At 44.2% G+C, this 23,577-nt stretch overlaps 2 protein-coding genes across 4 annotated transcripts; both read left to right on the top strand.

Moving 5' to 3' along the window:
- The first annotated feature begins 1,831 nt into the window (after positions 1-1,831).
- Positions 1,832-23,094, top strand: LRRC73 (leucine rich repeat containing 73). Of its 3 annotated transcripts, XR_015696959.1 has the most exons (7): positions 1,832-2,966; positions 4,851-5,011; positions 8,857-8,979; positions 10,652-10,752; positions 17,928-18,111; positions 18,592-18,750; positions 19,839-23,094. XR_015696959.1 is itself a non-coding variant. In XM_014057101.2 (6 exons), the coding sequence occupies exons 1-6, from the start codon at positions 2,695-2,697 to the stop codon at positions 18,594-18,596; spliced, it is 846 nt and encodes a 281-aa protein (XP_013912576.1). In that variant the 5' UTR covers positions 1,832-2,694; the 3' UTR covers positions 18,597-19,832. The 3 variants fall into 3 exon arrangements, 2 of the variants coding, with proteins under 2 accessions (XP_013912576.1, XP_013912575.1); XM_014057101.2 differs by lacking the exon at positions 19,839-23,094 and having other exon boundaries at positions 18,592-19,832; XM_014057100.2 differs by lacking the exon at positions 18,592-18,750 and having other exon boundaries at positions 1,839-2,966.
- Positions 12,856-14,546, top strand: LOC148044989 (lamina-associated polypeptide 2-like). The gene has a single exon (XM_087719123.1). It carries the CDS (start codon positions 12,930-12,932, stop codon positions 14,190-14,192), a length of 1,263 nt encoding a protein of 420 aa, XP_087575249.1. The 5' UTR covers positions 12,856-12,929; the 3' UTR covers positions 14,193-14,546.
- Positions 23,095-23,577: the final 483 nt, after the last annotated feature.

Consider the following 23,577-nt stretch of genomic DNA (forward strand, 5'->3'; position numbering starts at 1 on the left):
ATCCTGCCTCTAAAACCCCAAAGAGCCAATACCAGACAGTGCATGAAATACTGAGATGATAGAGTTATCATGTAACTCAGTGAAAAATTAAACTGATGATCTGGGGGATTGGAGTGATAAAAGTTTTATCCTAGATTGTTCTCCTTTAATTTTATTTGAAGCGTACTTTTGACACATGCACACGCAAAGCGCACACACTAGCAAATTGGCAGTAAAGCCAGCCAGAACCCATCCCTGACACACACAGAGAGACTCACACAGAGAAAGAGAAAGAAAGGAATAAAGAAGGAAAGAAAGAAAGAAAGAAAAGTGAAAGAGAGATGAAAGAAAAAAAGGAAAAAAGGAACAGAGAGACAAAAGGAAGGAGAGAAAGAGAAAGAGAGAGAGAGAGAGAGAAAACACATGGCCGGCAAGCAACTCCTACCAGGTCACATGGCCGGCAAGCCACTCCCACAAAGGAGGCCACACCCAGAGAGTAGGTTCGAAATTTTTTTGAAACCCACCACTGATACATATGTATACAAGACAAGTTTGCACTAGTATGAGCAAATACCAATGATTATCAAAACCAGTTGTTGCCTAATTTTCTTAACAACCCTGCTTGAAGACTGATTAATAGCTTCTTAAGATTCTTTTCCCAAGTCTAAACATAACATAACAACATACAATTCAATTTTTTTGATGAGTTTCATTGATAGCTGGGAATTTCTGGGAGTTGAAGTCCGCCGACCTTAAAGTTACCCAGTTTGAAAAACACTTTCCTAATTCCTATACAGTTTCCCCTCAACTAAGAAAGAGATTCAGATTCTGGAGGATGGTCTCTGATTTTGTAATTGGAAAAGGAAGCTTAGCTCTTCCTTCTGAAGTGGAAGGGCTGAATTGTTGGAAGAAAAATCCACTTACAAGCTGGGGATAAAATGGAGGCTGATTGGAAAGATTCAGTTTATTGGTGAACAGAACTAACACACACACAGTGTGCAGTTCTGGGACAGCTGACAAAAGGGAGTTGAGAGTGGATGGATTGTGTACTTTCTGGATTCCTATGGGATCATGTAGGGGTCATGGCTGGCTCTATAGGCAAAAGGGAAAATGCAAGTCCTAGGGGTTTGTCTGAGCTAATCTTGTCAACCTTTGGCATGTTTCTTATTTTGAAGTTTCTGTTTCACCCAGTCTTCCTGAATGGATTACCAAATATGCATTTCTAAAAGCTGGCCTCTTCTGCTTCTGCTTGGAGCTGGTTGAGACTGGGCTGGTTTCTGGTTCCCTTAAGACTCCCCCCCCCATTTTTCCTTTAGGGGAAATATTCCATCCTGCCTTTTTAATATTCCCTAAAACATTTCATTCTCTAGGAGGGTGGGTGGATGCTGGCTTTGTACAGAATCTGGTTAATGAGGGAGGGGGACAATACCCCTGAGCATCCCTCAAGTAAACTGTGGACTCCCAGGACATGATCTTCGACCTTTGGAGTCAGGAATTTCCACCCAGAAGCATCCACAGGATAGAAGTTTATCCAAAATTAGGACAGCCCCTTGGCTCTAGTCCAGCTATTGCTTTTTTTAAAGTAATTGCAATTCTTCCATCGAACCCCACCTGCATACTTTTTCTTTTTCTCTCCAGACCCGGGGGAGGAAGAGGTACAGGAGAGGGATGCTTATGGCTCCTGCAAGGGATCAGCCCGCGGAGGGATTTAGTGTGAAAAGTGGTGGCTGCAGGCACCGCCGAGTGGCTGTCTTGACAAGAGGCGGCAGCGGCTCCAGTATCGGAGGGTAGCCATAGAAACCGGCACAGCGCCACATCAAGCTGGATCCTTCCTTCCCCCGGGACTCAAGGAGGAGGAGGCAGGACTGGCCGGATCCGCTCCGCGCGTCGGTCGAGCTGCATCAAGGGCTGCAGCGGTAGCCGCGGGTGCGGTAAAAGCAAGAGGAGGAGGAGGCGCCGGGGAAGGGAGGCAGAGCCCGCAGTCTCCGGGCCGGAGGAGTCGGGCCTCGGTTGGTGCCAGAGGAAAAGCCGGTGGGGCGGCGAGGAGAGCGCAGCAAGGCGGCGATGACGACTGGAGCTCTGCGGATTGGAAGAAGCGCGCAAGGGTTTCTTTGAAACGGAAGAAAACCCGGAAGATACTCGGCGGATCCTTCGCCGGCGGATTCCTAGTTCCCGCTTCTGCAGAATCTAGAAGATCCGCTTTGCCCCGGATTTTTAAATCCTGGAAAGACTTTGGCTCTGATTTGGATTTTGCATTTCGTATTCCTGGCATTTCTGCTGCGCCGCCTACCCGTCCGCTCACTTTTCCACCCATCCTTAGAAATGGTGCGCGCTCCCTTTCCCCCCTGTCTAGACGGCAGGCGCTGTTCACCTCCGAGCTTTTAACTCGGAATTTACTTCAATGCAACCAGGAGCCCGGATTGATGTTTCTCCGCGGGTCCAGTTCGTGCAATAAGCCCGGCAGGATTTTTTCCGAATTGCAGATTGTTTTGATCAATGCATTCCTTTCATTTAAAATCGCACCAGTCCTCCGATTTTACACAGGATTAAAAGACTGTCGGCTCACTCCTTTTCGTAACGCTCTGCTTTTCTCTTTTTAAACTGGGTTGCAGAGCGCTCCCGGTGCGCTAATCTGGGTTTCCCATATTTTTTTGAGGGCAGCAATCCAGATTAACATAGTTCAACTGCGGAAGGTGTTTGCTGGTTTTCAGAGCGATGTTGCCAGGATCTATTCAGATCTCTGGGGAGACTTTATCCAGTGCAGAAATTCGGGATATTTGTGAGAGCTTGCGGGAGAACTCCATCAAACTGCTTTCCCTCCGGGGTTGCCAAATTTCCGATAGAGATTTCGGTCGCATCTGCAAGGGGGTGGCAGAGTCTCATTCCTTGGCTCAACTTAATCTTAATTTAGGGATTGTTTCCAATATCAATCGGGTCAAGCAATTGGCTGAAGCTCTGAAGACAAACCGCTCTGTCCAATCTTTATTGTGAGTAGGCCCTCCTATTAGTATCAACCGAGAATGTTGCCTCTTACTCCAGGGGTGCAAATCCTGCAGGGCAAATGTTGTGCTGTTTTTTTTTTTTAAAGTTATGTTTCATTGACTTAAATGGAATGTACTCAAGCATGAGGGTGGGCTCCTAGAATTCCTCAACGTAGTTCTGTTATCCTTTCAATATTGTTAAATGGTTATTATTCCATATCTTCCTGTCCTGGGAGATGGGATTTTAATGCATTTTAAAGAACCAGGGGTTATCCAATCCTAAATATTGATAATCACATCTGTTGAATTCTCCAGAGTAATAGGTAGACTTTAGTAAATGCCACAAATTAGAATGTTTGCTATTTGGGCTGGAGCTGATAAGTCAAAATCCAATCGATTTTAGTAGGAATGCAATTTTTCACCCTAGACACAAACATAGACCCATATTTTGTCGCATTATGTTGGTGGAATAGTTAAATGAGCTTCCAAATCTTGCATTCATTTTCAGAGGAAGTCTGAGACAGACCTCTTAAATTTATTATAATTTTTTTAAAAAGCTGCTTTAGTCCCTATAATTACAGGTTGTTAATTGGTTCTGAGAGATGCAATGAGTACCAAAAACTATAAAAACTCTAATCCTAACCCAAACCAAAGGCAATGCACATTTTAAGGCAATATGTAAAAACATAGGGTTGTATATCATTACTTTACATGAGAAATAAACCTTAAAGCTAATAGATTAAATAAAATAAAAACTTCACTTTACCTGTGCTAATGAGAAAAAAAGTGCAAAAATATACATAATTACCACAGAAACTAAGACTAGATTGCAAGGGGACATGTAGAGAGCAAGAGCTACCCATGTGACTATTGGCTGGAAAGGGTAGTAAGTCGCAAGGCACCTAACACTGCAAGACAACCAACACCAACAAGCTCTAGCTTGTGTGTCGAATATCAAACAAAGGATAAGTATCGTGTTTCCCTGAAAATAAGACAGGGTCTTATTTTCTTTTGACCCCTGAAATAAGCACATGCCCTTATTTTTGGGAAGGTCTTATTATTTTTTGAGGTGCAGGAGGCAGTGAACATGGTCACCTCAGTGTTTTAATATTTTTAGCACATGCGCTCAAAAGCCCAATTCGGCTTATTATCCGGGAGGTCTTATTTTCAGGGAAACAGGGTATCAGGACAAAATTTTCTCAACAAAAAGCGTGGAGTAACAAATCCGATGGCTGCCTCTGATATGGAACAGTTGACCTGAACTTGAAGGCTCATTATAAAAAAAAACACACACAGCAGAATGTCTTACACCTAAATTAACAAGTAACTTTCATGAACAAGAATCTACCTAAGAAAAGTTTCAGTGGTGTCCAGCCTTGGCAATGTTAAGATTTGAGGACTTCAACTCCCAGAATTCCTATGCCACTCTAGCTGGGGAATTCTGGGAGTTGAAGTCCACATGTATTAAAGTTGCCAAGGTTGGACATCCCTGCTTTTCGAGATGACTTCCAACAAAAGAAATAGGCTCCTAAACAAGACAGTTCAGAGGAAAATATGTATCAATACGCTTTTAGAGAAGACATTTTATCAGCATTTTCTCCTCCCTGTTTCAGAAGGCTCAGGTATTCCTATCCTCCAGTATAACCTTCCTGAGTTTTTCTACCAGTGCCTGGTTTTATTCATTTCAGAAAAACAAATACAATATGCAGCAAATATGCCAACTGGTGTTTCTCAACGTCAGCAACTTTTAAGATGTGTGGATGCTGGCTCAGAATTATGGGAGTTGAAATTCACATATCTTAAAATTGCTGACATTGAGAAACACTGACCTAGGCTTATCCTTTGCAAGTCAAAGAAAAGTGAGACTATAATTCCTTTTTCTTTATGCAGCCTTCATGGAAGTCCTCTGACAGATGCTGGTCTGGCCATTCTCAACCCAGCTTTATCCATCCATCCATCCCTTGTGGCCTTGGATTTGGGAGACTGCATGCTGGGGGATGAAGGTATCAACTTGATTTGTGGCCTTCTTCCTCCTGATGGGGCCAAGTCAGGTAAGGAAGAGACGAACTGTTGTTTTTTGCAGCTGTCTCTTTGGTCTTTTGCTCCAATAAAGCAAAAGGGATTGTGGGAGTTCCTTAGCCAAAAGAAATTATGGCTTTGGTTTCTTAGTTCAATGGGCTCAAACCAGAAATCTTCTGGTAGATGATGAGGCTTAAGGGAGTTAAGAATAAATGAGTTTCAAGCAAAATGTTTCTAAACATTTAATAAAATTATATTAAAAATGATTTTCAACTCTTCACAAACAATATTAAAAACAGAAGTTTACTTCTTTTCATGTGAAACTAGAATGGGCTCTTGAGAGCCAAGGTGGCGCAGTGGTTAGAGTGCAGTACTGCAGGCCACTTCAGCTGACTGCTATCTGCAGTTCGGCAGTTCAAATCTCACCGGCTCAAGGTTGACTCAGCCTTCCATCCTTCCGAGGTGGGTGAAATGAGGACCCAGACTGTGGGGGCGATATGCTGACTCTGTAAACTGCTTAGAGAGGGCTGAAAGCCCTATGAAGCGGTATATAAGTCTAACTGCTATTGCTATTGCTAAAAACACCCACACACCCACACACCCCAGTGATGGGTTTTGGATCCCGTTGCAACCGGTACGCTGCAACGGGCCCGGCGTTCACCACGTGCATGCGTACTTCACCTGCAATGCTCCAGCTGCTTGGCGGAACATTGCACAGGCACCGTACGCTCTGTGCGCGAAAGCTCCTATCAGCTCAAATACAGGTAAGGAGGGTGGGTGGGCCCTCCAGAGCACCATACCAGAACGGTACCTGGTGCTCCCAGCAGGCATTGGTACGCCCATACTGGGGCGTACCGGTTGTATCCCACCACTGATATATATTCAAGGTAAACTCTGTACCCTGGAAATGTGAAGCATTCTTCTATAACATAAAAGGTGCTCTGTAAATATCATGCATTTTTTTCTGCAAAACAACTACATATAGCAAATATCAAATCTGTAATTATTAGAAATAGTACCAGAGAATGCTTGACTGAGTAAAATGCACCTTTGCCTTCTCTGAATTTATAATCTCTCCCCCCACCCTTATTCTTCACTAATTTCTAACCCAGATTCAGTAGGAATTCAAGAGTGGAAATGCTGAATGTATGTTGTGCTGAATATGGATCCTTGGTATAATACAAAAATAAATGAATAGATCTGTGTTTATATACACATATAAATACACATACACACACACACAGTTATATAACATATACACACATACACACATTGTAGAGGCTCTGCTCTGATTTGGGGCAGTCATATTAGAATGATAACATCCAAGCATAAAGTTTTGGTCAGGGCATCCAAGATTCAGTAATTGGTAATAATACCACCTTTTGGAGTTTAGTAAAGCCTGTAGAGTTGTCTCAAAGAGAGATGGGTGGCAAACAGATCTAATAAATAGTACCACAATGACTAAGTTTTGTTTGTTTTGTTTTGCTTTCTGTAAAAACTCAACTGAGCTAAATCCAAGACAAATTCATAATACTGGATGTTTTTTATTTCCAAGATTGTTTCTAAAGGATTTAAAGCATTCCAGTTAGATTAGGAAACTTAAACCATCAGAGGAAAGATTAGTTTAAACTAAGCATTGTGTAAATACATTTGAGCTCCAGCTTCAGTTGTGACCAATCTAGACTGCTGATTGTGTATAATACAAACATAGTTGTTAAGAATTTGGACGGAACATTTCTATCTAGCCAAAACATTATAGAGGCACAACAGCTGAGCAACCACTTATAAGGCAGTTAGTTCTATTTACCTAAGAAAGAAAGATTATTTTGTATGCTTTCAACCAGTTTCTGCCTAATAGGAAACTACTGCTGTCTGGAAAGCAACCTACTGAGATCTGTAAAACCTGATTTGCTCTGCATACATATTTTCAATTTACCTGCTGTCTGTATTTGGCTAGAGTTTTTTTTTAAACAACCTGCCTCCGTTTTTCCATTAGGAAAATTGATAATTAAGAATTCCTCAATACAATAGATTGCAGGGAAGCTATAAGGCTCTCTTGTACTAGCTGATGTCAAGGAAAGTACCACTATATTATTATTCAAATATAAGCAAGCGGAAAGATGTCTGTTATATTGTTATATTTTTTCTTTCCCAAGTTAGAAATAAATTAGACTGTGACCGTGATGATTACTTTTCACCTTCAGTTAAGGATAAAGTTTTTGAATAAGAAACAATCATCTGAGGTTGCTGTTAGTAATTGTACTTGTTTAAACATTCGTCCTTAGGAATCCAATCAAATGCTGATTTTAAATAGACAAAAGTTTCATAAGTGAACTTCCTGATATTATGGTACATTTTAAAAATTAAGTGATAAGTAATACAATCTTAAAAGGAACATGGTGGCTCAGTGGCTAAGATGCTGAGCATGTCGGTCAGAAAGGTCGGCAGTTCGGCGGTTCGAATCCCTAGTGCAGCATAACGGTCCCGTTACTTGTCCCAGCTTCTGCCAACCTAGCAGTTCGAAATAATGTAAAAATGCTAGTAGAAAAATAGGGACCACCTTTGGTGGGAAGGTAACATCGTTCCGTATACCTTTTGCATTTAGTCATGCTGGCCACATGATCACAGAGAAGTCTTTGAACAGTGCTGGCTCTTTGGCTATGAAACGAAGATGAGCACCACCCCTACAGTAGGAACGACTAGCACATATATGCAAGGGAACCTTTACCTTTACCTTAATACAATCTTGTTTTTCTGATTATCTAAAACCATAATAATCTTCCCCTGGAACATATAACTACGGTATATATGTTTATTTAATTGAATACTGTTAACATCTCACCTAATTATATAATTTCTATAATACAGAATGTTTGCATACATTATCAGTTCAGCTGCTCAGACATATGCATTCATATGGAGAAGTGTAAAATGCTAATCAGCTGCAGGTGTGGAAATGTATCCCTAAGTGAAAGGGTAATGAATATATACAACATTTTAAACACATATTCTCAATATAGCTTAATAAACAATCTTCTATTTTGAAAGTATATTTTGATTATAGCATCCTGGGGTTGCAGACGAGACATATAAACTGTAATACAGGCCCAATCTGTTATATTTATCTTTTTTAATTGATAACTCCCAGTTCTCGACATATGACTAAATCAAGCACAAGGTTTCCGCTGCTAACAAGGCAGTTGTTAAGTAAGTTTTGCAATAGTTGTCAAGTGAATCATAGCAGCTGCTCCGTGAAGTTGACTTTCCCCATTTATAAGTGTGAAAAATGTTACAAGTCACATTTTTAGTGCCGTTGTAACTTTGTGCGGTTACTAAACAAAAGGGTTGTAAGTCAAAGGCTACCGGTAGCTATCGTTTGGATTGGAAAATCAGAGAGTAGAACTTCAAATATTCCTGAAACTGTTTTCCCCAATCTTGTGCTCCGGAAGTTGTGGGACTGAAAGTTGCAACATTGGGCCCTACTGGTTAGGATTTCTGTTCTCATTTCAGCACATCTGAACGGCATTAGCTGGGGAAAGGTAGAACATGATCAAATATTTAGCTTATTATTGCATTATTGTGACAATTGGAGTGGTAAGATAACTCTATTGGAGCTTGCCTCTCAGCCATTCAAGCAACTTGAGCTCCTTTTGCTCCTGAAAATGTTTTGCTCCACTTCTAGTTTCTCCTATATCTAACATAGGTTACCAAATAATTGTAGTTTAATTGTACTAGTTTGAACAAGAGCCTATTGAAAATACATTTTGAGGTTAATTGATCAAGGTTGGATAAGTTTCACCTACATGAATAATTCAGTGAATGGAAGAGGCTTTGTAAAAATTGCCTTGAGGTCACCTGGCTTTTCTTTTATACCTAGGATTGAAGGAACTGACTCTCAGTGCAAACTCTGGCATCACCCCCAAGGGATGGGGACGTCTGGCTATTGCAGTGGCTCATAGTTCCCAAGTGCGAGTGTTGAACTTGGACTACAACCCCCTGGGTAAGAGGATTATTTGGATTTGGATACTTGGCAGTGTTTGTGTCGCCTTCCGGCTATGTCCTTCCGGCTACTAGAGATCTTGCTGGGATTATACAGGTTATAACATTTAAGGCTTGCATCTTAAAACAAATCCAGATAATACCCAAACGGAGCTTCTTAGAAGGCCATGGGTGCCCAGTTTTTGGATTTGCCTGGGTCTCATCGACTGAAGAGGAATCATCTTGGGCAGCGTATAAAATATGTAGTTACTGTATATAAATAACAAACTTCCTTTAATTTTTTTTTATAAATCTTGTAGGGCTTCATTACTCGTTGGCCAGGGCCTGATGTGGTCTGTGGGTTTGACATGGTTGCCTTATACCAATAGTAATTTAAAATCAGCTTATTCTGTGCTCTAATCAAGAGGAGCTAAGGACTATAAGAAGGCTACTTGGAAAAAAAGCAAATTTGGCAGCTGGTGAAGCTGCTTTCTACAAAATCAGCCCAATTGTGCCAGCTTATCCGGTGTTTTCTATCCCAACCTTCTATAGCCCATTGTCTTCTGGATGTGTTGGGACTGTTCCTCCCCCACCTGATCTTCAAAGGCTGGTTGGGGACTTGGTAAATTTTCAGTCAGGTCTTCCCTTATTTAGTTTCCCCCTCTCTTTTTTTTTTCCCTTGTCTGTAAGCCAGGCCCATTTTGTCAGGAATAATCTCCCACCCACATGCTTAAAAAAGAAGCAATAAAAGAGAGCTTAAGAGACCACTCCATAATTGAAAGCTGAAAGCACAAAACCAAACCTGCCATCATCACGTACTCTATTCTGGAAAAGTAGGACGGAGGACTACCCCATTCTACACAAAGGAAGAGCAGCAGAGCACTATTGGGCCATCTGGAACCAAGATTATGAACTACCTCTGCAGATTCCGCGGCATTTGTGGGGTCATTGGCTGGATTCTATCCCACATCCTGTAGGACTTTACTGCTGGGCTTGGTGGTCATAAGTTATTCCTTTCCCAGCTGCCGCTTCAAAAAATAGCAAGGCAAAGAGGAGTTCCAACAGTAGTTGCCATGGAAACTTCTTCTCTTCCCAGCTGCATTGCTGAGCTGATTTGGCAGCTGGTGAGCCAGGCTGCTCTGCACTACTCATCCCACTAAAGGAGATAGATGTGAACATCTTGGCCCTATTTGTGAATGCCCTACCTCACCTTGCCCTCTCAGGATGGATAACACCCCCTCCCCTTACACTCCACACACACCTCAGTTCCCAAGGAGCAGTGCATATCCTTTCATCTGCTAACCAATCATAAACTGCTAGAGGGCTACTCAGAGACAAGGAGAGACAAGGATTACTCAGATTTGCTCAGTGTCTGAGGATTTTATTTTTATTTTTTTTTGCTATTGTTTGGCTATAGTTTGCCAAGGATGAAAAGCAGGAGGAAAAGGAGATTTTTTTCACATTGCCTAGCATCCTGCACTGTCAACATGCGGTAAAGTATTAACGCAGCATCTTCTTTATAAAGCTGCAACTATGGAATTCAGCATTAGGAGCCATAATCTGAGGGAAAGTGGAGAAACTTTCAGCATTCAGATGACTATGGATGTCCCTCACGTTCTGCTACTCTTGAAGTGGGTCCATCTGGTAGAGCTGCACTGTGTTTTTCTCACATCATCTGGCTTTCTGTTCCATAGGTGACCAGATAGCAGCGATGCTGGCTGTTTCAGTGGCATCCAGCCGCACCTTAGAAGTTTTAGACTTGGAAGGGACAGGACTTACCAACCAGTCGGCTATGGTAAGGAAATATCTCTTTTTGTTCCCCTTATTCCTCTTGCCTGTCATGAAAGTCAGTGTGACCAACTGCAAAGCTTGCACATAATTTTCCCCTCCCCGTGTATTTTTCCTTTTCTCAAGGGACTCAAGAATTTACAATTACTTAAAACTTTTAATGATGTGGAAGACATCCTACCTCCCCTTAGATTTGGTTTGATGTGAAGGGAGTGGGGTGGGGTGGGGTTTGGTTTGGTTTTGAATCAATAAAGATGGACATAGTCACAAGTGTTAGGGTGAATTAGTGATAAAAATACTGATTCTCTTTCGTGATGCAGAACTTGCTCTGTGTAATTATTGGGAAGAGAAAGAAATACAACTGTTTTAGGTTAATTGGCCGTTCAAGTCTTGTTAATCCCATGTCATAATAAATACATTTTAGATCTTGCAAGACTCGGTCTGAGTCGGTCACCAGAACCAAAGGGTTATTCTTCCAAGCTTTCAGGCTCATGCTGAAGCCCATCCTCAGGGAATTTCTCTCTTCAGAATGTGTGCACGTGCCTGTTCTATGAGTTGTATTTATATGATGCCTGATTGTGTGTGGTTTTTAGTTGTTGATTAGGGTGTTGATGGCCAGCTATTAAGTAGTTAGCTGTTGTTTCAGTGTGCTACCACACACTTGGCTCCTAAGTACATGGTAAGCTGGTGATGGTACATCAGCACTCCTAATGACTGGTCAGGGGCCCGTTTTCCAGTTCTCTGGCTATTTTTGTCCCTGCTCAGCCAACAATCTTAATAGCTGCAAAATTGAATGCATGTCCTAGTTCATTGCAATGAGTTTGGATCCTCTCATTTAACCGTTTGCTCTTGTTCTTGCAGTCTGATGATTAGCTTCCTCCCAATCTGTCACAGGGGCATTCTCCTGTGTGCTGCTCCGGGAATCCAATCATGGGTTAACTTAGCCTTCTAGCCTTGAGACTGAGTATGCAAATATCAAAGTTACGCCTCCTCTGACTGGACTTCCGTTTCCTTTTCAGTTCTTTTACTCAGTCAAGCCTACGAGACTTATTTTCAACGCTCTCTTGATTAATTGCTAATTTTTCAAGGTTAAGGATGAATTTACTTGGTTTTCACTGTGGATTTCTTGCTGGATTGGAGGTAAAGCGGCAGATTGCTGCCAGTCGATTCCTCCCTCGCTATTTCCCTTTAAGGGATATCGGATCGCTACAGCTGGAGGGGCGTTCTCCGCCTGCCCTCCCTTAACTTCAGCGCGCAAGGAAGCTGAGTCTCCCAGCGCTGCCTACCACGCCGGATAGCACCCGCCCGCGAGCGCGGTCAGATCCGAGGCTGTGGCTTGTCGGAGCGGGTCTTCCCCTCCTCCCCGCCTCCCTCCCTTGTGCCCTCGCTGGAGCGGCTGCCGGAGGATTACATGAATCGGCTGTTTGGGAATTTTCCCCTGCGGTTTCTTTGAATTTCGCGCCTTTGATGCCGGTGGCCTTATTTGGAAGCGCTTTTCACGCATGCGCAGTAATACCTGGAATGAGAAGGCAGATTTGCCGCGCGCTTGAGTTTGCGCACTGCTTCCGCCCCTCCCTTTTCCCTCACTCGAGTTTGCTGACTCAGGGAGGAGGTTGCTTCTCTTGGTCTCTGCTTCCACGTGGCGTTCTTGGCGAGTGCTTTCAATTGCATTCCTTTGTTTCGCTGATTGAGCTCTTTCAGATTCAAATCATGGCTGATCAATCGGTATTGCAAGGTACTGTCCGGCCAGTTTCTGAGCCTCACTCCCCTGGCGAGGGAGGGGCCAGCCCTGGGCCTAGTAGGGCCGCGACCAGGGCCTCTACTAGCAGGCCTCGAGCCTCATCTACTGTTCGGGATAAGTCGCACAAGCGCAAAGACAAGGCCAAGGTTCCCCCCAAGGCATCTGGGGCTCCCATTTCTTCCCCTCCGGTTCTGATTCAGCAACCTGTGTCTCCGGTGAGGGTCGTTGAGCAGGGTTGGTCCCCTGATATTCAGCTTCCCCAGGGCCCTATTCCTGAGGTAGGGGCTTTCGGGCCTCGTTCCCCCCCAATTATTTCGGAGGCTAGTGGGGCTTCTCTTCATTCACCTCCACGTGCTGGGCCCTCTGCCACGTTCACCCCCACAGCTGCAGGCCTCAGGCCTCTGGAGGGCCAGGATTTGGGCCTTCCTGCTGATTTTTACAGCATGATCTCAGAGGCTATTTCCAGAGGGGTGGATGCGGAATTAGCGCGTAGATCCCAGGTCTCCAGGCCTACTCTGGCCTACTCAGGCCTGGCTCCCCAAGCAGTACAAGGGGATTCTTCCATTCTGCAAACTGATCCTCCTTCCCCTTTACACTCTGTGTTTAGCGCACAATCTCCCTTAGTGGAGGAAGGTGAAATCCAGGATAGGGAACTCTCTGGTGACGAGGGTTTTCCTGTGGACCAGCCTCCGGCCCCTGGGCTTTTCAGGCACACTCTTTTCAAATCCCTGCTGTATAAGGCCAAGACTACCGCCCACATGGGGGAGGCAATTTCTGCAGAAAGTGCTGCTGTGGGCCTGGATGCCACCGAGCGGCTCTTTGCTGAGCAGGTGGCTCTGCAAGATTTTATTCCATCTCCCAAGCTTTTTCTTGATTTAATCCAAAAGCAGTGGGATGAGCCGACCGCAGTTAAGCCCCCTGGGTCTGGTGATAGGAAGCTTTTCACATCTTCTCCAGAGTTGGAGGCCCTCCTGCAGTTTCCCACAGTGGATGCTCCCATCGCTGCTCTTGCTTCACCGGCGTTAATTCCTTCTGAAATTTCGGAAGGATTGAAGGCCGAGGACCGCAAGGCCGAATCGGTCATTCGCAAAACTCATCAGGCAGCGGCGTGGGCCTTGCGCTCAGCTACTGCAGCTTCCTTCTTTAATAGGACTTCTTTAGTTTGGCTGAGACAACTACAGGAAAGGCTGGATCCGGAGGAACTGCGCCTCCATCAGGATGTCACCAAGCTGATAGCGGCCCTAGAGTTTTCTGCTGATGCCACCCTTAGCGCGGCAAAATTTGCATCCCGAGCCGTAGTTTCCAATGTGGCTTCTCGCCGTTTGCTCTGGCTCCGCCACTGGCAAGCTGATATCAAATCTAAGTGGCGTCTAGCATCCACGCCCTTTAAGGGCGGGGCCTTATTTGGTTCAGTGCTGGATCCCATTCTTATTGAGACTCGGGACAAACGTAAGGTGCTTCCCTCCACAAGTGCCCGTGTGACCAGAAGACCACAGCCTTATGGTAGACGGCAGCCCTTTCGGTCTGGGGACTCGGGGTTTACCTCCGCTCCCTACGTCCCCAACTATACCAGGGGGTTCTCCCAGGCACAGGACCGTGGCCAGGACCGAGCTGGGGCCAGAGACAGGGGGCGCCAGCAGAGTCAGGCACAGAGTAGACGGTCATTCCGAGGAGCGGGCAACCGTTCCTTTCGCAGATACCGCTGACTCGCAGGAGGTAGGGCCCATAGGAGGACGTCTCTTGGCCTTCGCCCACCGATGGGCGGAGCTCACGTCAGACGCCTGGGCCCTTCAAGTAGTGAGTTTGGGTCTCACGCTAGAATTTCTATCCATCCCCCCGAGAAGGTTCATCAGGTGCCCTGTGCCCAGGTGCCCGTCGAAGCGGCGCCTTATGGACACCGAGATATCTCATCTTCTCACCATCAGGGCCATAGAGCAAGTTCCCAAAGGGCAGGGAGGCCTAGGGTTTTATTCCATCTTGTTCCTAGTACCAAAGAACTCCGGGGGATGGAGGGCAATCCTAGATTTGAAACAGCTCAATCAGTATATCAAATACCAAAAATTCAAAATGCACTCTTAAAGAGCATATTGGCTTCCATCCGCCAAGGCGACATGATGACTTCCATAGACATCAAAGAAGCGTACCTCCATGTGCCCATTCATCCAGCACATCGGAAGTTCCTGCGGTTTCACTTCAACGACCGTCATTATCAATACCGGGCCTTGCCATTCGGCCTCTCCTCGGCCCCGCGCACGTTCACCAAACTTCTGGCAGTATTGGCAGCCTCCCTTCGTTCAATTCCAATACGCATCAATTGCTATTTGGACGACGTGTTGGTGCTGTCGTCCTCTCGAGATCAGGCCCTCCGAGACCTACAGGTCACGATGGACGCATTGCGAAACCATGGATTTGTCCTCAATCTGCCCAAGAGCCACCTGCGCCCAACCACGTCCCTCCTTCATCTGGGAACCACCATCAACTCGATGTCGTGCGAGGTTTTCCTGTCCCCGGAAAGGAGGCAGAGCATATACCACCTGGCGCATCATGCGCTATCCCATCGGCGAGTACCGCTGCTGTCGCTGTCCAAATTGCTAGGGAAGATGATCTCCTGCATCAGCGTGGTGCCCTGGGCCAGGTTCCATGCGCGTCCTCTCCAGTGGTTCCTGCTGCCCTTCCAAAGAGCGCATACCAGTCACTCCCACATCAAGGTGCAGCTCCCGGGCAAGGCCAGGCGGTCCCTGCATTGGTGGATGTCGTCCAGGCTCCTCCGGGGATGTCCATTCAAGGAGCCGGACCGCGTTCAAGTTACAACGGACGCCAGCTTATTCGGATGGGGGGCCCATGCCCTGGACAAGGTGGCCCAAGGTCGATGGTCGGATCAGGAGCTGGCGAACAGCATAAACTGGCTGGAGTTGCGGGCCATCCGTCTGGCTCTCCTGGAGTTTCGGGACATTGTATCTCATCACCATGTGTTAATCTTGACCGACAATGTGGCCTCCAAGGCTCACATCAACCGCCAAGGGGGAACGCAGTCCAGAGCTCTGATGCTGGAAGCGGAAAGGTTGTTCCATTGGGCGGAGCCCAGACTCTCATCGATTCGGGCGGAGCACATCTCGGGCGAAGCCAACACTCAGGCGGACTGGCTGAGCAGGGCGACTGTGGATCAGGGGGAGTGGCAGCTACACCCCATTCTCTTCCAGGAACTCTCTCGCCGATTCGGCCTGCCCGAGGTGGATCTGTTCGCTCACCCGCACAACGCACAGCTTCCCCGGTTTTACTCCCGATACCAGACTCCGGGGGCGGAGGGAGTAGACGCTCTACGCAGCCGTTGGCCGGCCGGCCTTCTTTATGCCTTTCCTCCTCTCCCGATCCTTCCGTCGGTCATTCAGAAGATCTTGACAGAACAGGCGGAAGTGCTGCTAGTCGCTCCAATGTGGCCCAGACGTCCCTGGTACGCAGACCTCGTCCATCTGTCCGTTTCGCGTCCTTGGAGGATTCCGGACGACAAGATTCAGCTCCACCAAGGGGCTCTCCGGCACCCGGGCCCTCAGCTGTTGCAGTTAGCCGTGTGGCACGTGAGCGGGAGATGCTAGCGGCCCTCCACTATTCCGACGAAGTCATTTCTACAATTCAAGCGGCCCGTCGCCCGTCGACTACCCGTATTTACGAAGCTACCTGGCAGGCCTTCTGCCGCTGGTGCCGGCGCACCGGGGTCAATCCCATCAAGGCCTCGGTGCCCCAAGTTCTGGATTTCTTGCAGTCCGGCCTCAACAAGGGGTTGGCGCCAAACACGCTTCGCCGTCAGGTCACAGCCTTGTCGACGGTGGTCGGGGGTGGCCAAGGCCGCTCCTTATCCCAGCACTCGCGAGTTCGAACCTTCCTGAAGGGTGCTTCCAACTTACGACCGCCGACGGTACATCGTTATCCCACGTGGGATTTGACCTTGGTTCTCAGGGCCCTAACAGCTGCCCCCTTTGAGCCTCTACATTCCATTAGCCTCCGCTTGTTGACACTCAAGACGGCTTTCCTGGTGGCCATAACATCGGCCAGGAGGGTGTCGGAGCTAGCAGCCCTCTCTGTTCGTGCGGATCTTTGCATCTTCCACCCGAACAAGGTAGTGCTTCGTTTGGATCCGACCTTTCTTCCAAAGATAAACTCATTGTTTCACAGAACTCAAGAACTTGTCCTGCCGGACTTTTGTCCTCACCCGTCTCATCCGCGGGAACGTCAGTGGCACCATCTGGATGTTCGCAGAGCTCTTCGTCGCTATGTGAAGCGCACGGCGTCGTTCCGAAGGTCGGAGGCTCTGTTCGTCTCCTTCCAGCCATCTTCAATGGGACAGAAGGTGTCCTCCCACACCATCGGCCGATGGTTGAAAGCTTGCATTGCGTTGGCGTATGACACCCACTCCAGACCGGTTCCAAGGCGAATCACTCCTCACTCCACCAGGAGTGCGGCCACCACAGCGGCCTGGGCGACGCAAGCATCTGTGGAAGAGATTTGCAGGGCGGCCACTTGGGCATCCCCCTCGCCCTTTATTCGCCACTACAAGATTGATGTCTTCGCCTCGGCCGAGGCGTCCTTTGGGCGGAGAGTGTTGCAAAGGGTCCTTCCGTCTGCGGAGGAGCCTGACCAGCCTAGCTCCCGCCCTGGGAGTTCATTGCTTTGATATATCCCATGATTGGATTCCCGGAGCAGCACACAGGAGAATGACCGTTGTCTTACCTGAACGGTCCTTCTATGGGTGCTGCGAAGGGAATCCAAACCCGCCCGCAGCTTCGGCTGGTCAGGGCTCCGTTTTGATTGTGACTCTCTGACTTGTTACTGACTGGACTTGACTCTGTAGTGCCGGATGACTTGCGGCTTGTTTGAGGATTGACATAATGCTCCTTCGGTGGACTTCGTAAAGAACTGAAAAGGAAACGGAAGTCCAGTCAGAGGAGGCGTAACTTTGATATTTGCATACTCAGTCTCAAGGCTAGAAGGCTAAGTTAACCCATGATTGGATTCCCTTCGCAGCACCCATAGAAGGACCGTTCAGGTAAGACAACGGTCAATCCATGCAGGGAATCTGGTAAATTACTTTAGAAGTTTCTCCTACCTCCAAATAGCAATAGCAATAGACTTATATATCGCTTCAAAGTGCTTTACAACCCTCTCTAAGCAGTTTTACAGAGTGAGCACATTGCCCCCAACAATCTGGGTCCTAATTTTACCCACCTTGAAAGGATGGAAGGCTGGGTCAACCTTGAGCCTGGTGGGATTCGATCTGCCAAACTGCTGGCAGTGGTGATCAGCAGAAGTACCCTGCAGTATTGCACTCTAACCACTGCATCACTGCGGTTCATGATGTTTGTAGTACATTTTATTTTTCTTTCCTTGGTCACCTAGAGACTAGAGTGAGCAGTTACTCATGATGCCTCTGTTCTGACTCAATTCAGATCTTATTGGACATGGTAGAAAACTATCCAACAGCTCTGAGGACATTGATCCTGGCAGAGAACAACATTAGTCCTGAACTACAGCAGCAAATCTCAGACCTTCTTTCAGAGGGAGAGGAAGAAGATGAGACTGTGAACCATGAAGTGATGGCCAGAGAGAAGAATTCCTGGATCTGTCAAAGCAGTAAGATTGGTTCCCTCTTGAGAATGGGAGGTGACACTGTGTGGGAAATTTACACGGATGTGGAATTAGGATACTGCATTTTTTAATCTTGATTTATTTGGAAAGAAAAGAATTTTCTTTACTAGAACACTGGTCATTTAGTCTTTAGTATGTTTTTATCATATTGTAAAACTAATTTGTATTTCAGTCAGTTTATCTGACTTTATAAAGGGGGAAAGTATATTAAGCTATGTAGGACAGTTTAAACAGACTAGATACTTAAATAACCCACTAATTGAGACTCCTAGTGATGAGATGCTTTTTCAAATATAGAGGAATTCTATATTTCACATAAATTGATGGAGAATGGATATGTTCTCATTCTTGTAATATTGAAGTTTTTATACTTGTATCTCCAAATTGTATTGTTCTTTCATCCCAATATTTATTTGTATTAGCATAATTGGCATAGTTTATCTAGAACTGAAATTCCTCTTTCAGGATGAAATCTTAATAGAAGCTGATGGATACTAAATTTGAATATAAATTAATAGTTAATGCTTTCACGGAGATGGCAAACCACTTCCAAAATCTTTTCAAGAAAACTGCAGGGAAGACTTCTGGGGAAGAAGCAACAACCTGAAGATGGCACCACAAAAGGTGAAGCTGACCATGACAGAATGAAGACCCAGCGAGTAGACTGCCTCTCCATAATTTCTCTCCGGACAATGAGAGGACTTGAGATCACCCACAAGTGCTCCAGATAGTTATTCCTCGTGGGGAGACCTTGAGACAGTGATCTCAGTAGCTTTAAAGCTCTGGGAGATGAGGGAATAGCCATTTTGTTCAAATTCCATTTGGCTCCTCAAAGACAATTGGTTCGTATTCTCCCTTTCTTAATCACTTTTGGAAAATACTTGTTAACTGCTTTTCAGCTATTAGGAACTTTCGAATCACAAATTTTACAACACCTAGTGAGTCTCCTTCAATCCTTTGTGAAATAAGTTTGAAATAGCAATTCTACTTAGTCTTATATACTGCTTAACAGTGCTTCATTAATTATATTAATTATAAAATATCCTTTATAAACCTTGTCATTGGACTTTTTTCTGCCCAAAGTCTTTAGTCCCCTCTAGTGTTTTTATTTCAAAATTGCAAATTTTCACATTTCTATTTCTTATTTTTTAATAGACTTAATTCATATTACCATGAAAATACTGGGTTTTTAAAAATTATTTCCCAAAAATTTAAACAAAAGTCCTAATATTCCAAAACTGTCTGGTCCCTTAATTTGTTTGTAACTTAAGTTCTTATTAAGCTTTTTGCTGTTTACCTCATTTCTTTTCATTATGCAGGCTGTTAATTTAATTTTGTATTGGAAACTATGTTAACTCAGCGGCCGGTTTTTACAAACTTGTTGCTTGGAAGATTTCTGGCAACTTTACAGACACTTCAAAGGTGTTAAGAAAGGGGGACTTAATGAACCTGGTGTCTTAAAAAGGTTTTGCTGCAATTGGGGATGGCTTCCCTTCTCTCCTGGTGCTGAAACCTGCAGGGAACTGCTGTGATCACTAGATAAGAGATCACTGGATTTTCACTGTTGTTATTTTGAGACAAAGTTAAGAGAGAAATCCACAGGCTGAAAATTAACCATTTTGCTTTTGGATTTTGGCAGCACTATCTATGGGGCGAACGGAAGATTGAAAAGTTGCCAGTGTCAATGCTAAAGAAACTTTTTTCCATTTCAGATTCTAGTTCCCAGATGGTCTTGGTAACATCAGGCCTTGGAGAAAGTCTATTAGCGGAAACAGAGATGTGAACAGAATGTCTAAGAAAAATATTTCCATGTACTGTATTTGAAAAGATCATGTATTGGTGGAAATGTGTATTTTCACACATCTTGTGTAATGTCTACTGTGCTTCTGAATTCATGTGTGCACAAAGCAAAGATAGGAAAGCTGATATGCCTGTATGCAAATACTGGGCTGTGTGACTGAAGATCCGTATATTAGTCACCTTCCTTTTCCTACTCTGGAACCAGATTCTAATTAATCAGTCCTTATCTGCTTTTGATGATTCAGTTGCTGTATTTTTATATTTTGCCATATTTAACTGATCTTTGAGAGAAACTGCATTTTTTCAGATGTATATATTTATGTAATGAGAGATATTCTTTTTATTGCTTGTATTTATGCTGAGGTAAAATTTTATAAAATTCACAAAAACATGGCAGAGTTCTGATCTGCGTATGGATGAAAAAGTTAGAAGGGAGGAAATGTACACTGAAAATAGTAACAGCTCACCTGAGCAAGTTATTAGTAAAACACTTTGGCTGCTTGACTCCACGTATCTTACAGTCTTACGAAAAGCAGAATGCTAATGTTGTAGGAACATTTTCAGCCAAGTCCTACATTGAACTCAAATTTCATGTACTTTGCTGTCTTTACTTTCTCAAAGCCATTTTGATATACTCTTTGTTTCACAAAATGACAATAGGCCATTAAAAATAAAAGCTACAGCAATCACATAATTGATTGTGGAAATAATATTGATAAATTAATTTAATAAAATGTGGATGCCACCCAACTCTCACATGATTCTGGGTGGCTCTTTCAAGTTGGGGCTAAAATGAGAGGTGCATACAGTAGTCACCAAAGACAACTTCTTGTCAGTGAATAGGTTGCCCTGCTCAGATAGCTAAGGCCAAGTAAGACACCCATAGTAGCACATTATCCATTGTCACCTCCCTATCCTGCTTCAAGAGGGGAACTATCAAAGCTGCAGGCCATCAACACATTCCACCTACAACTCCAGAGGGTTCATCCCTATCCAAAAACTATCACAGGGGACAGAAGCTGGCAATGCTAGATACCTAGCCCTCTCTGCCCTCCAGATGGAATACCGGTGTTGAATCACATCTTCCTCCCTGAAAGCCATGGGCCAGAGATCTCTAGGATCAAGCAAGAATTCACCAAGTAGGCGCAGATTTCCTATATTAAACCACCCTACTCAGCCATGGAAGTGGAGATAGAAAGAAAATACCACTATGGATGATTCATAGCCAGATTAATTTACAGAAGCAAACGAGAGAAAAGTAGCACCGTTCTCCCTTTTGTCCCCCTTTCTTCCTCCCTAGACTTTCACTACAATGGTCAAGAACTAGGCTGATTGCAAGGGGAAGAAATATGAAACAGGTAAGCAAGTTATCCTGTCCCCCCACGTGCACATTTGGTTGAAGAGGAAGACACAGTTCTCCTTAGATTGAGCAGATTAACATTCATGTGCCAAATCTATCAGGTTTTTCCGAAAAGCAGTCTTTTCACCACTAGAGGTGGGGGGGGAGTAGTCCGTAAGTCCCTAGACTAAAAGAATCAGAATTGTTCGTTTCTATGGGTCCTCTGTTAGATCTGTTGGAATTGGGTGTAAAATGGGGTTAGGGCTAGGGTTACGCTAACTCTAACCCTCGGCCTACAAATTCTATAATTTTCCAAAGGGAAATTCCTGGACCTGTTCTCATGATACCTCTGATTTTGGAAGCTAAAAATATATAAAGATGCTTTTAGAATATCCAGAGGACAGAATGAAGATTATATAATACCGAATCCATTAGCTACTGCCTTAGTCTTATACTAAGAACTTTCCTTGCCTATTCCATTTTCCCTAGACTTTTGATCCCATAGCCAAGGCATAATCATAATAGCAAGCCTGGTTTTATGGCATATATTAACCTAAATTACACAGTTTTCAGCAGAAGGCATGATTCTAATGTAGACAACAAGTGACAACTTTGGGTAGAATACAGGAAAGCAAAGTTATAAAATCAGTCCTCATATTAAGATTCTTCAAACATGATAATCTATTTAGAAAGCCTCTAGAGATATGGATCTTACTGAGATTGAAAAAAGAAACTCCTAACCAACCAAAAACCAATCAGCATATGCCTAACCCTATTCCTAATCACCACCACCAGGACATCGGAGTTTCCCCATTCCTTCTGCTCCTACCACACGCAAAGCAGCATCCCAACTGGCAACAAGGGACACATTATTTGGGGGAGGCACAGAAACCTCAAATGTGGTTCCAGCCAGGGAAATATACTTCCCCACTGGCAAAAGGGGAGAAGTAAGCACCAACCACTATTTCCAAATAAATGGAGTCTAGAATTTTCTTTTCTGTGGACCCCAAATAACTTTATATATGTATGGATTGCTTGGGACACATCTCCTCTGTCACCTCTCATAAAATGCTGTGAGCATAACTATTGCAATGATTGGATGAAACATTTTTGGCAGAACAGAAGGTAGTTTCTAGCAAGGACTAGAAACTGTCCAGATTTAAAATTCAACTCTCAGGGACCGCTCTGGTATATCATAAAATGCCCTGATTTTGCTAAAGACCATTTGACTTACATGAAGTTCTTTTTCTACAACAGAAACAGGGCATCTAGCTCACCTAAGTGTTGTTCGATATATATCAATTTAAGCAACTAATTCTACACAGTTTAATCCTACACACACACACACACACTCTTATTTTTTGAAGCGTATTTTCATTAAATAATCCTGGGAGTTGTCATACTGAAACTGGTGGATAAATTGTATCTTCCCCCAGAAAGCACTCCGAGAATCTTCTGGTTCTGCCCTGGGTGTGAATGGAAAGAAGATATCACATTACAAAATCCTCTGTCCCACAGCGTGGTAAGTCCAATGTACCAACTTTTTCTTGTTTAAAAATAAAATCCAAAACAACTATTATTAAGGCCCACATAAATGTATCAATTAAAAAAAACTTCATCCCCCCCAGGAATGTATCAATTGTTTCAGAACCAAAGTGATAACATTACAATAGACCACCACACTTTTTTAGTACAAGTGAAGATTGCAAAACACATTACAGAGATCAGGTGTGATTACAGCTCACTATTTCTACTAATTTTTATATATTGGCCTTACTTCTATGTATACATTCACTTTGGTTCAACAATAAAAATATTATTGTACAGTATTACCATCATTCTAGAAATGCAATTATATATCTCCTTTGCAAATAAAATACAAAGACCTTGAAAACCAATAGGAGGCAGCAATGTCTGCATTTTCTAATTAGGATTTTTCCAGTAAACCCTTGCATGGTTTATAGTGGACTTCCAACCAGAGATGTTTTGGATTTCAAATACAACCTTCAAAGTGGTTGACGGTGAGGTTGATGTGGATATTAGCAAAACATCTAGAAGGACTCATATTGGGAAGGCTGGTATACAAGTATATCAAGAATTTGAAGGAACTCTAAAATCTAAATACTGAAAAAAAAAAAAGAATATGTGCTTCTACTTTACTAAGGATGCCCCATGCCACACTAAGGTCTTCAGCATCCTGCTAAAGACCAAAGGTCAATTGTTACCTAACTGATAATTCCAGAAAAATACTTTAATTTGAATACAATCATAAAGGAAAGTTAATCTTGATGTAACTAACAGGTAGTATTGTA

Source organism: Thamnophis sirtalis, unplaced genomic scaffold, assembly GCF_051295495.1.
Source record: "Thamnophis sirtalis isolate CommonGarterSnake01/CBP01778 unplaced genomic scaffold, rThaSir2_p1.2 scaffold_6, whole genome shotgun sequence".
In the NCBI taxonomy this organism is placed as follows: domain Eukaryota; kingdom Metazoa; phylum Chordata; class Lepidosauria; order Squamata; family Natricidae; genus Thamnophis; species Thamnophis sirtalis.